We start from the raw sequence: 14,368 nt of genomic DNA on the forward strand, positions 1-14,368 counted from the left end.
GCTCTAAAGCTCTCCCGTGCCCTAGACCTTAAATTGCATTTTTCTCTAGTTTCTCTCCTCATGCCCTGAGCTGATCTTGTCCATGAGACTGACCTCCTACCCCAAGACTATCTGACTTAACTGCATCCACTCAAATTCCCTTCCTGACTCCTTTGTTGTTTGATACAGTTAATGGTTCTCTCTTCAGGGCCTGTCTCCCTCTCCTTCAAATCTTCAGTCATCACCCTCCTCGTTAAAAAAATTAATTCTTGATCCCTCCCATCCTTGCAAACTATCACAAACATCCCTTTCCTTTACAAAGTTCTTGAATGGGCTGTCACCTCCCAAATCTGGATCCATCCTTCCTGGAACTCTACGTTTAAGTCCCTCCAGTGAGGATTCTGATCCTGCCATAGCATCAAAATGGCTCTTATCAAAGTCACAAATATTGGGAGGACTTGAAGTCATTGTTTTTGGTCCCTATCACAAACTCCACTACCTAGCCACAAACTCTTATCACTCTCCTTGGTAAATGTCCGAGGATGAGCCAGACTGCTTGCAACCTCAGTGACACATTTGACAGTGAGATAAGCTTCCAACCACATTTCCAGACCATCACTATTTCCACCTCCATTGCAGCGACCAACTCTACCATGCCTCAGCTCATCTGTTGTTGAAGTGATCTTCCATGCCTTCGTTACCTCTTGGCATGGCTATTCAATGCATTCCTGACTATCCTCCTACATTGTACCCTCCATAAACTTGGTATCATCCAAAATTCTGGTAGAATCATGCAGCAAGTACCGTTCACCCATCACCCATGTTCGCTAATCAACACTGAGGCATTGCTTAACTGGGAACCAATTTTACAATTTTCACCCTTTTTAAACCCCTCCATAGCCTTTCCATTCCCCAACTCTGTAGTCTTTTCCAGCCCACAGATCTCCAAGATAGCTACCAATTCTGGCCTTTTCAGCATCCTCAATTTTCATCGCTCCACCCGTGGTGACAGTGCCTCCAGCTGTCTGAGCCCCAAGTTCTGGAATTCCCTCCCTAATTCTCTATACATCACACTTCTCATACCTATCTCTTTGACCAAGTTTTTGGTCATCTGCCCTATCTTCTTATGTGGTTCAGTATCACACTTTATTTTATAATACCCCCATGAAGGGCCTTGGGACATTGCAATGTGTTAAACGCACTAATATAAATACAAGGCATTGTTAAAATCAAAGTATTTTCAGTAATTTTGTATCGAAACAATTTGCCACTCAAACTATCACCTATCACTCCAAGCACTGTAAGCCTTTGCTCAAACAAATGACTTCATTCATCATATTACTGGCATGTACTACTATTATGGCATTGTTCCTGTATTATAATTTGTACATTTTGTACAATGTTTGGGCAGTAAAGGGATTGAAATATTAAAACTGCATTCTGGTCCACAGGCAGTTGTTAGATCTGGAAAAGATAAATGAAATTTGGGAATCACTGCTTGAGGGAATATGAGCCTCGTCTATGCAACCTGTCCTCATAACTTAACCCTTAGAACCCTAGTATTATTTTGCTGAGCTTGCACTGCTCCTCCTCCAAGTATAATGTATCCCTCCTGAGCTGTAGTGCCCAGAACTAAAAACAATTTACCAGATGCAGTCTATCCAGAGTTTCACCAAGTTTAGCATAACTTCCACCTCTTTGCAATTGGTTTTTAATCACAATTGAACAAATAAGTATTAAAGCATATAGATGACTCTGCCACTGTGGAAAATTTTCCTCTTGCTCGCCTCAACAAGCCAATAAATCTAGGAACCAGATGCATTGTATTATGTAAATAAAAACAGCAATGCACAGTTCTTAGAAGGAAACATTATTCTACTGACAGACTATGCACAGATCTGAAAGGTTAATGGTTACCAGCATGATGCTATGAAGCAAGAAGATTTGATAGAATGGGATAAAATGGAAAAGGGTTACCAGTTACTTTTCTAGCTGTGGTACTTACCAGCCCATTTTCTGACTTAGTTTTCAAGTCAAGCTTTATTAAACCAAATCCTATCAAGAGATCGAAGATAAATTTAAGATGCTTAGATTTCATTCATGAAACTTATTTTTAGTTGTATAGCTACATTACTTGCAGAATATTTACCAATTAAGCAAAATCAAAATTTCAATAAGTTATAGTTAGATATGTAATTAAGCATAGCATAACCTTTAAACAATGGCTCATTACAAAAAAGCTTTGCTACCACTTTGCAGCCACATCAAACTTTGCACGCATGTATTTGACTTAATTAAGGAAACTGGATTTCAGCGCACAAACTGTTTCAGACAATGAGAGTGATCCTCGGGCCATTTCCCTCTCCCCTTTCAGGGGTGATGCCAAAAATCAACTACAGTACACCGTGTCTCATTATGCAACTGAATTTAACAATGGCATATCGCAAAGTGCACTGGTCAACACCCCACTTTTCATGGTGCAATAATCCACACACAAACTTTGACGACAAGCAGCTACTGCAGACAATTTCTGCCAAAAACTATACCATACTTATAAATATTGAATTCCTTACCATAGCCTTTGGTAAAAACATCTCTGGCTGCTTTTCCAAGATCTGCATAAGTTGGTGGAATTGCCATTTTATCTGGAAAAGGAATACACAGTAGTAACACTCACTTCAGTGATTATTGTGCTTAACAATCAGATGTGTCAGTTATAAAAACAACTTATATATATTATCATAACCACAATCCGAACTTGCTGTTCATATTCAAATGAGAACGGTCATTTGAAGCTAACCTGCTACTGATTACGGTCAAGACACCATCTTAAACATTAAACATTAAACCACAGCCTCTTTTACTGAATCCTTGTAGTAAAAATACCATGACATTAATCACTAAAAGCAAGTAGTAACCCCAAGATCATGGTTAACATTCCCAAAAGCATAACACACTTTGGTTTGCAACTGACAGTACAATTTTAATGCATCCCCATGATTAATCAGCTAGTACATTGGATAATATTGATACATATTGTTACATTTTATAGGCTGCAAGTTTTTTTCCTAAATAATTGTTACAGAACCACTTGATTTTTTTTTCTTTCATTGGATGTGGGTGTCGCTAGCAAAGCCAGCATTTGTTTCACACCCCTATTTGCCCTTGACTGAGGCATTTCAGAGAGCAGTTAAGAGTCAACCACATTGCTGTGGATCTGGTGTCAAATGTAGGCTAGACCAGGAGAGGATGGCAGATTTCTTTCCCAATTAAATGGATATTAGTAAACCAGATAGGTTTTTACAATAAATAAAGATAGATGCCATGGTCGCCATTAGCAAAACTAGCTTTATATTGCAGGTTTATTAATTGAATTTAAGTTTCACCAGCTGCCGTAGTGGGATTTGAACCCATGCCTCCAGAGTATTAGCCTCTGGATTACTAGCCCAGTGACATTACCACTATGCCACCGTTTCCCCACCATCTTCATATTACCTTCTTCCATGTGAATAGCAAATAATATCACCAATCCCATTCACATTAGTAAATACTTGCATTGATGATCACTGGAATTGGGCACAAAACCAAATAAAGCATTCCAGATTTTGGAATTCTTGAGGAGCCTAAGGCAGAGAGAGACTGGGGAATGGAACAGGCTTTATTAAACACCAGGGGAAAAGGAAGGCTGAGAAATGGGGTTTGGCAGACTGGGGGTCATGCAGGTGGGGGAGAAAGTGTTACCAAGGATTGGGGGGGATTAGAAAAGAGGGGGAAACTGAGGCTTGAGGCCCTCCATTTCCAGCAGAACCAAGAGATAGTAAATGGCACCAGGAGAGCAACAGCCAGTAAAGGGTGGGGGGGGAGAGGGAGAGGGAGAGAGAGAGAGAGAGAGAGAGAGAGAAGGTGGCAGTGTCATGAAGTTATTAATGTATATATTATTGGGAAATATTTTTCTTTTAAAATAGAGCTTTAGACTGCAGGTGTGTCTTAACTGGATTAAAGCCAGCTAGTCTAGGTGCTTTGATGTGTACTAGTTTAGAGATGTAAGAGAGGCACAGTGCATTTGCATTTTTTTGAATAGAGCATTCAAGGAGGCGAGTGAAATGTGGCAACTAGCTAGCAGAGACCAAGCAATATGTTTATATTACTAATAAAACTGGTACTATGAATGGGGTTTTATTGTTAGAAGAAGCTGGTGATACAAAGAGAATTTACATTCAATGAGCTGGGCTAGTTATAACTTCAGCAGTTTGTGTGTGCAGGGCAGAGGCAACACAAGATCAAAGTAGCTATAAGCCTACAACTGTCTCCACAGGAACCAAAGTGAAAGGAACCTCATTTTGAATTCATAGGATGAAAATGCTTTGCCCGGTGTCTGGTTAAACCTATGGGTTGCTGTTGCTTTAATGGAGATTAAGTTTGGGAATTTGTTAAAAGCTAGTAGTAATTTGTAGTCATATGTATATAGTTAACTTGTGCGAATTTATAAAATGTTTTATTTAGTTTAATATAAAACCGCTCAAGAACTGGTGTCTGATTCCTGAATTTAGAGTTGCATCTCGAACATACAAAGCTATCGGTTGTGACAGTTGTTTAAAGTTTCCCTCTGGGATTTTTAAATAACTTAGCTTTACTGAAAGGAGTGAAAGCTGGGAACTTGTCAGTGGAATGAGTGATATCACTTATTGCTGAGTGAGGTGCAGGAGACAAAGACTGACACTTCTCACTGAACTAAAGGAGAAAAGCTTTAGAATTGAGCACAATTAAGTCCATGGGATGCTTCGTCACAAGTGGAAGCTGAGGCGGCGACTAGGTAATTTAAGAGAGTTCAAAATTCTGACAAAAGGTCATGGACCTGAAATTCTGTTCCTCACTTCATGGATGCATTTTCTGTTTTTATTTTAATTTTAAAAGGGATGGGGTAAGTACTTGAAAAAGAGGAATATAATGGGATTGTGGATTGGAATGGGGTTACAGGCACTGGGAGGGTGAACAGCCTCTTCCTTAAAACATTCTATGAAAACTCTTTTATTCAATCTGAGTTCAGGAAGTGGTTTGAAATATTGATGCTGATCTAAGCTATAATGATGTGGCTATATGGCAAGCGCTCCAAACACCGAGCCTGTTGTCTTCTGTGCAATCACTAGGTGTGGTTCCAGTTGGGTCTGTGCCGTGCAGTTGTGTTTGTGAAATCTAATACAGATTACAGGTTGGGCCTGATTGGGGCTTCCAGTTCATAGTCATTCACACAACAGTTGGAACAAACCAGAGTCCAAGGAGCTAGATGGGGTGCTGGGGTCTGTTAAAAGTAGCATAACTGAGAAGCCTGACCAAACTGTGCAGTTCAGGGGAATTCTGGCTATAATTACAGGGTGAATATCAGCAGGTTACAAGATTACTCTTGTTTCCTAGATAGGATATTAGGGCAATTACTAATGGCTAGATGTAGAGTTGGTTGTCAAGGGAATTCAGTGTTACCAATCTTACTATTAGCCATTGATGCAATTTCAATGAAGTACTATTAGTTACAGGTGGAATCAAATTCCTCAAAGGTCGTCCCTGTATATGGAAGTGACAGAGTCTGTAGGAAGCTGATCCCCCCAATAAAAAGTTGTTTCTCATCTGCACCTCACTAGTGAGCCTGTTAGCATGTGATTGGAGGAACAGCAAGAAGTGAGTAGTGGCACAATAACCCAAGCACCACAGCAAAGGGAAAGAGAGGTGCACCCCGGGGGGAGGAAGAGAGAGCAGCATTCCATAGAAGGCAGCGGAGAGAGAGAAGCTCCAGGGTGCGGCAGGGAAAGAAGACTATTATCTGTAGTAACACATAGGGAGCCTGGGACACTTTTTAAATATACTCTCTTCCTACTCTGCCATGTATATATTTGCATAGGCCGGGGCCTACTGGATCTTGTCCATAGCTATGCTTTTCGATTTGGAGATAAAACTCATTATTGAATTCAAAGCTGTCTTTTGTTAAAACTGTGTAGTTAGCAGATTATACTTCATCTAGTCTGTCAAGATGGGGAAATTTATGATAGATATTTCAGACAGCCATATGTCTGTCTGTTTCCATATGTGTGTGCAGGCTTTCAGTGTCTACGTAAAAAGTATGGCATTGGGGGGTTACGGTTAGTGAGTTAACCATCTCTATGAAGTGGTATGTATCTTTAATGTAACTGGGCACTTCAGTGCTAAGGACCCCAATCTTTATCTCATTAAAGAATGGGTGATCATATAAGGCTTGGAAAAAGAAAATTAATTCACATATAATTCACATTTCACTAAACAGTTGATTATTTGATGGCTAGTCTTGTGCTGAAGAATTAATGTTTGTGTATTCTGATTATTGCACAGTTGGGCCTTTGCAAGTCAGCATCCTCTTGTGTTTGTCAGCACTCAATTTTAAACAGAAGCGCTGAGGGGATAGAAACTTGAAATTGATGGAACAAAACCAAAGAATGCTGGAGAGTGCAATTTGCCTGCAATTAATGTTTTAAATGGGCTGCAGATGTAAGCCTCGTTCTCAATAAGTTACAATTTTCATTTTGGAAAAAGGAGAATGGCAGATTTATTTATAATAAATTAACAAAAGCATTTTTTTAAATAAGCTGTGCCAGCTGCGGAAGGGACTGCCACTCGTGAATTGGCCTCGACAGCCACAACTAATGATATTCAATACAGAAGTTACATACACCCCAGGCGCAGTCCACTGTCTCCTGAGACGGACAGATATTTGTGTTACCTTAACTATCTAAAGAAGGAAATCTTAAATAAATCAACACAAATACAGAAGGTAATGTTACTACATGACTGCATCACTTGATAAAGGAGTTAGTGCGAATGAGAAAGGAGCACCCGAAAACCAAAAGGTAGCCCTCTGGGAAATCTCAAGAGCCCTCAAAAATAAATTATTTTGACCCCTGTTCCTCACTCAACTTCTGTTTGTACAATACTAGGAACAAAGATACTCAACTACAGGGAACCTAATCTTTATATGGTAAGTGCAATAACATTCGCAGAAGTCAGAGTAAGCTGTCATCATAGTCAGATGTCGTCAGACCTTCAGGATTGCCTCCAACCAGAATTGGTAAACCATTTTAAGAAGCAATGGGAGTGCAGTTTTGAAAATGAGGAAGGGATAATTAGGTTGCTTGAAAATGGATATGGATGGTAGGACTAGAGGTGACACCTATAAAATGAAATGGAAAATTTAGATGAGATAGCAGCCAAAGGTCAATGACTTTCTGTAAACTGCTGAGAGATATACTGAATTGAGAGTCACTACAGCCTTTTAAATGGGGACAACTTTCTGAAAGAAGAGGAATTCCACTTATTGGTTGCTGCTCAGCTGTAATTGTGGCAAAATGCAACAACCACAAACTCTGAGCTTTCTAGATTGTCTCACAATGTTGCAAAAGAAATATAATAAATTCTTCTTCTGTACTGGTTAAAAGTTTTATTTAAAAAAAATGTTGCCTTTCAGGTTCAGCAGGTCTGTGAACATTATGTAAAGTTGCATTGTTGACTGGATTGGAGGGCAGGGTGGCTTGGTGGGCTGTTGGTAATTTCTCACCTTCTTGTATGCATATGATAAAAATTTGACACGCTTATTGTTACAGTTTGGTCAGGTTTTGGTGAACTTACTGGCAATTATTTTCTAGGTACCAGTCCTAAGACAGATACAATAGACCTTGGCCGTATACTGTATAAGTGAACAAACTAAGTCACCAAAGTTTCAAAAACACAGGGATTTCAAATAGATCTCTTTCTTCCTTTCTTGAAATCAGTGGAAACTTACACTGGATTATGGGACCACAGGCAGTAGCAGCCCTCTGATACATCAACCAGGTTGATATTCTTGAGTGAGCTTGGCAACAAGTATTAAAATGCTGTTCAACTATGGAGGCATTACACCAAAAGCTGATCTTGCTTTCAATCTTGCACACACACTTATGTCGCAGATCTTATCCAAGTCTACAGATGACAACAAGAGCATTTTCAAATTATAGGTTTCCTTTAAAACAACAAAAAACTCATTTTTCTTCCTGCTTCTTAAGGCATTTCTTTATAGTGGAGTACAGCTGTTAGCAGCTCTTTAACATCTTAAAAAACAAAAAACTGAGGATGCTGGAAATCCAGAACAAAAACAGAAATACCTGGAAAAACTCAGCAGGTCTGGCAGCATCGGCGGAGAAGAACAAAGTTGACGTTTCGAGTCCTCATGACTCTGCAACAGAACTAAGTAAAAATAGGAGAGGGGTGAAATATAAGCTGGTTTAAGGTGGGGGGTGGAGGTTATTGGGACAAGCAAGCAGTGATAGAAGCAGATAATCAAAAGATGTCACAGACAAAAGAACAAAGAGGTGTTGAAGGTGGTGATATTATCTAAAAGAATGTGCTAATTAAGAATGGATGGCAGGACACGCAAGGTACAAATAGCTCTAGTGGGGGTGGGGTGAAATAAGACTAACGGGCATAAAAGGTTCAGATTTAAAAATAATGGAAATAGGTGGGAAAAGAAAAATCTATATAAATTATTGGAAAAAAAAAGGGAGGGGGAAGAAACGGAAAGGGGGTGGGGATGGAGGAGGGAGTTCAAGATCTAAAGTTGTTGAACTCAATATTCAGTCCGGAAGGCTGTAAAGTGCCTAGTCGGAAGATGAGGTGCTGTTCCTCCAGTTTGCATTGAGCTTCACTGGAACGATGCAGCAAGCCAAGGATAGACATGTGGGCAAGACAGCAGGGTGGAGTGTTAAAATGGCAAGCGACAGGGAGGTCTGGGTCATTCTTGCAGACAGACCGAAGGTGTTCTGCAAAGCGGTCGCCCAGTCTGCGTTTGGTCTCTCCAATGCAGAGGAGACCGCATTGGGAGCAACGAATGCAGTAGACTAAGTTAGGGGAAATGCAAGTGAAATGCTGCTTCACTTGAAAGGAGTGTTTGGGCCCTTGGATGGTGAGGAGAGAGGAAGTGAAGGGGCAGGTATTGCATATTTTGCGTATGCATGGGGAGGTGCTGTAGGTGGGGTTGAGGAGTGGGGGGTGATGGAGGAGTGGACCAGAATGTCACGGAGGGAACGATCCCTACGGAATGCCGCCGGGGTGGTTAAGGGAAGACGTGTTTGGTGATGGCATCATGCTGGAGTTGGCGGAAATGGCAGGGGATGATCCTTTGAATGCAGAGGCTGGTGGGGTGATAAGTGAGGACAAGGGAGACCCTATCATGTTTCTGGGAGGGAGGAGAAGGCATGAGGGCGGATGCGCGGGAGATGGGCCAGACACGGTTGAGGGCCTTGTCAACGACCGTGGGTGGAAAACCTCGGTTAAGGAAGAAGGAGGACATGTCAGAGGAACTGTTTTTGAAGGTAGCATCATCAGAACAGATGCGACGGAGGCGAAGGAACTGAGAGAATGGGATGGAGTCCTTACAGGAAGCGGGGTGTGAGGAGCTGTAGTCAAGGTAGCTGTGGGAGTCGGTAGGCTTGTAATGGATATTGGTGGACAGTCTATCACCAGAGATTGGGACAGAGAGGTCAAGGAAAGGAAGGGATGGACCACGTGAAAATGATGGAGGGGTGGAGATTGGAAGCAAAATGAATGAATTTTTCCAGGTCCAGACGAGAGCATGAAGCAGCACCAAAGTAATCATCGTTGTATCGGAGAAAGAGTTGTGGGAGGGGGCCGGAGTAGGACTGGAACAAGGAATGTTCCACATACCCCATAAAGAGACAGGCATAGCTGGGGCCCATACAGGTACCCATAGCCACAACTTTTATTTGGAAGAAGTGAGAGGAGTTAAAGGAGAAATTGTTCAATGTGAGGACAAGTTCAGCCAGACGGAGGAGAGTAGTGGTGGATGGGGATTGTTCGGGCCTCTGTTGAAGGAAGATGCTGAGAGCCCTCAGACCATCCTGGTGGGGGATGGAGGTGTAGCGGGATTAGACGTCCATGGTGAAGAGGAGTTTTGGTGTTTGACAAGGTGTTTACTAAAACCCGCTTTCACAGCCATATTTCCTTTCTCAGTGACTGTCTCCGACTTACCGCATGTGGATTTCAACTGAAATTCCATCCCTCATGTTTCGAACCCACCCAGGAATACAGATATCTCTGGGACATAAAACGTTTCTCGGACTGCTGTTCTCGCTGCATTCTGAGATCCACACTCAGTGCCATATGCCGCTATACAAACACACTCGACCTCTCCCTCCAGCAGCACCACCGTAACCTTTTTCAAAGCTGTGCGTGCCCCCAGTTTCATTTTATTCTTCATCTCATCCGACGCTTCAACAAGAAACTTTTTCTCTTTCTCTCAAGTGCTAAGGAACGCAAGCTCCAACAACTCATCGACACCAACACCTATCTAGGACACTCCACCCCTGCCTGTCCCTCCGCCCCACCCCATCTTCCAATCCCAGCCCCCGCCGTGTATTCACTATACTCCCTGACCTTCCCCTCTCCGACGCTGAACGTTCAGTGCTCAGCAAAGGACTTGGTTTCATACCCTTACATCCTCATCTCAATGAATTTCGGGCTCGGCACAATGCTGAACTCTTCTTCCGCCGCCTTCGTCTCTGTGCTCATTTCTTTGGGCAGGAGTCCTCTCCCCATTCAACGGATCCTTTTACCCACCTCCAATATTCTCCCTCCACCTGGACCCCTGCCTCTGGATTCTTACCTTCTCTTGATCTTTTCATTGAGAACTGTTGGCGTGACATTAGTCATCTCAATTTCTCTGCTCCTCTCAACCATTCTAACCTGTCTCTCTCTGAACTTACTGCACTCTGTTCTCTCAGGTCCAACCCTAACATTGTCATCAAACCCGCTGACAAGGTGGTGCTATTGTTGTCTGGTGCACTGACCTCTACCTCGCAGGGGCTGAGTGTCAACTCGCAGACACTTCCTCCTATCTCCCCCTGGACCATGACCCCACCACTGAACATCAAGCCACTGTTTCCAGGACTGTCACTGACCTCATCTCCTCTGGAGATCTTCCTTCCACAGCTTCAAACCTGATAGTCGCCCAACCTCGGACAGCCCGCTTCTACCATGTACCCAAAATCCACAAACAGGACTGTCCCGGTAGACCAATCGTGTCAGCCTGTTCCTGCCCCATGGAGCTCATTTCTCGTTATCTTGACTCCCTTCTCTCTCCCCTTGTCCAGTCCCTCCCCACCTACATCCGTGATTCCTCTGACACCTTACGTCACATCAACAATTTCCAGTTCCCTGGCCCCAACCGCCTCCTCTTCACCATGGACGTCCAATCCCTCTCCACCTCCATCCCCCACCAGGATGGTCTGAGGGCTCTCAGTTTCGTCCTCGAACAGAGGCTCGAACAATCCCCATCCACCACTACTCTCCTCTGTCTGGCTGAACTTGTTCTCATACTGAACAATTTCTCCTTTAACTCCTCTCACTTCCTCCAAATAAAAGGTGTGGCTATGGGCACCCGCATGGGCCCCAGTTAGGCCTGTCTCTTTATGGGGCATGTGGAACATTCCTTGTTCCAGTCCTACTCCGGCCCCCTCCCACAACTCTTTCTCCGGTACATCGATGATTACTTCTGTGCTGCTTCATGCTCTCGTCTGGACCTGGAAAAATTTATTAATTCTTTCCAATCTCTACCCCTCCATCATTTTCACATGGTCCATCTCTGACATTTCCCTTCCCTTCCTTGACCTCTCTGTCTCAATTTCTGGTGATAGACTGTCCACCAATATCCATAACAAGCCTACCGACTCCCACAGCTACCTCGATTACAGCTCCTCACACCCCAATTCCTGTAAGGACTCCAACCCATTCTCTCAGTTCCTTCGCCTCCATCACATCTGTTCTGATGATGCTACCTTCAAAAACAGTTTCTCTGACATGTCCTCCTTCTTCCTTAACCGAGGTTTTCCACCCACGGTCGTCGACAAGGCCCTCAACCGTGTCTGGCCCATCTCCCAAGCATCCACCCTCACGCCTTCTCCTCCCTCCCAGAAACATGATAGGGTCCCCCTTATCCTCACTTATCACCCCACCAGCCTCCGCATTCAAAGGATCATCCCCCGCCATTTCCGCCAACTCCAGCATGATGCCACCACCAAACACATCTTCCCTTCACCCTCCCTGGCGGCATTCCATAGGGATCATTCCCTCCGTGACATTCTGGTCCATTCCTCCATCATTCCCCACTCCTCAACCCCACCTACAGCACCTCCCCATGCATACGCAAAATATGCAATACCTGCCCCTTCACTTCCTCTCTCCTCACCATCCAAGAGCCCAAACACTCCTTTCAAGTGAAGCAGCATTTCACTTGCATTTCCCCCAACTTAGTCTACTGCATTCGTTGCTCCCAATGCGGTCTCCTCTGCATTGGAGAGACCAAACGCAGACTGGGCGACCGCTTTGCAGAACACCTTCGGTCTGTCTGCAAGAATGACCCAGACCTCCCTGTCGCTTGCCGTTTTAACACTCCACCCTGCTGTCTTGCCCACATGTCTGTCCTTGGCTTGCTGCATCGTTCCAGTGAAGCTCAATGCAAACTGGAGGAACAGCACCTCATCTTCAGACTAGGCACTTTACAGCCTTCCGGACTGAATATTGAGTTCAACAACTTTAGATCTTGACCTCCCTCCTCCATCCCCAACCCCTTTCCGTTTCTTCCCCCTCCCTTTTTTTTTTCCAATAATTTATATAGATTTTTCTTTTCCCACCTATTTCCATTATTTTTAAATCTAAACCTTTTATGCCCGTTAGTCTTATTTCACCCCACCCCCACTAGAGCTATTTGTACCTTGCGTGTCCTGCCATCCATTCTTAATTAGCACATTCTTTTAGATAATATCACCACCTTCAACACCTCTTTGTTCTTTTGTCTGTGACATCTTTTGATTATCTGCTCCTATCACTGCTTGCTTGTCCCAACAACCTCCCCCCTGCCTTCTCTACCCCCACCCCACCCACCTTAAACCAGCTTATATTTCACCCCTTTCCTATTTTTACTTAGTTCTGTTGAAGGGTCACGAGGACTCGAAATGTCAACTTTGTTCTTCTCCGCCGATGCTGCCAGACCTGCTGAGTTTTTCCAGGTATTTCTGTTTTTGTCTTTAGCATGTTACTTCAGCAAGCATTCGAGTGTTAACTGCAAAAATTAAGAGCATCACAGCTGAGCCCAATCTTGTCCTTCCCAACAACATATGTGCATTTTCAACAGGGAAACACGGGGTAATGATTCTACTTAGCCCAGAGATTCCAAGGTGAACTGCAGCTTCCTGTTGCCACTTTAAGCCAACCACACAAATAAGGGCCCAGAACTTCTGTTCTCTGGGGGATAGAACCCCAGAGATACCCCAGAAGATGTGCAAGGGGACCTCCTGGAAGTCCCCACGCAAGCACTGCATGGGAATTGCCCTGGAAGTTAAAACTTCTATTGAGCATTACCCTGCACCTGAAACCTTCCAAAACTCCGAGCTAAACCAGAGAATTCAGATGGTTCTGACTCTCTTAGCAGAACAGTTACCCAGGTAAAGTTAAAAGGATTAAAACCACTTGTAACTCCTGGATAAGTATTATACTGAGCCCTGCCCCCATTTCCCCTCCTAAATCCAACCCGCCACCCCGTCTCCCCCACCTAAATCCACCCCCCCCCACTCCATCTCCCCCTCCTACTTCCACCTCCACCTCCTTCAAAACAAGAGAAATTGAATGACTGAAGAGTTAATCTTCCAGAGTCAAAGGGAACGATGATGGGGGCAAGAAAAAAAAATGTGCCTAGAGTAGTTCAACATTAGTGTTAGGTAAAGTCTTAGAGACAATAATCAGGGACAAAAATTAACATTCACTTGGAGAAGTTTGAGTTAATTAAGAGGCAGCAAGGATTTGTAAAAGACAGGTCGTGCTGGACTAATCTAATTGAATTTTTTGATGAATTAACAGAGAAGATTAATGAAGGCAATGTGGTGGATGTTGTCTGCATTTGACAAAGTACCACATAAAAGGCTGATTAACAAAATTGAGGTGGGTGAGTGTCAGTCTGGATAAAATAATTGGCTTAAGGACAGAAAACAACAAGTTATGGTAAATGGTTGGAGGATGGTAGACTGCAGTATTCTTTAAGGGTCAGTGTTGGGACAGCTACTTTTTTGATGTATAATTGACTTGAATATAGAAATACAGAGTAAAACTTCAATTTTTTGCTCATACCAAACTTGAAAGTGTGACTAAGAGGATGAGACCAATGGATTGCAACAGGACATAGAAACATAGAAAATAGGAGGAGGGGTAGGCCATTTGGCCCTTTGAACCTGCTCTGCCATTCATTATGATCATGGCTGATCACCCAATTCAATAGCCTGCTCCCACTTTCTCCCTATAAGGAATATCTAACTCCTTCTGGAAAGCA

At 43.3% G+C, this 14,368-nt stretch overlaps 1 protein-coding gene across 2 annotated transcripts in view; it reads right to left on the reverse strand.

The window, feature by feature from the left end:
• Positions 1-14,368, reverse strand: part of vdac1 (voltage-dependent anion channel 1) — a 44,826-nt gene that overhangs the window by 19,090 nt on the left and 11,368 nt on the right. For both annotated transcript variants that reach the window (XM_041193175.1, XM_041193176.1), the window contains 2 exons: positions 2,553-2,624; positions 1,985-2,034 (listed from right to left, as the gene is read on the reverse strand). In XM_041193175.1, the coding sequence (XP_041049109.1) occupies positions 1,985-2,034; positions 2,553-2,619 (117 nt within the window). In that variant the 5' untranslated portion in view covers positions 2,620-2,624. The remainder of the gene's footprint in view (positions 1-1,984; positions 2,035-2,552; positions 2,625-14,368) is intronic.

The sequence above is a fragment of the Carcharodon carcharias genome, chromosome 8 (genome assembly GCF_017639515.1).
Source record: "Carcharodon carcharias isolate sCarCar2 chromosome 8, sCarCar2.pri, whole genome shotgun sequence".
Taxonomy (NCBI): Eukaryota; Metazoa; Chordata; class Chondrichthyes; order Lamniformes; family Lamnidae; genus Carcharodon; species Carcharodon carcharias.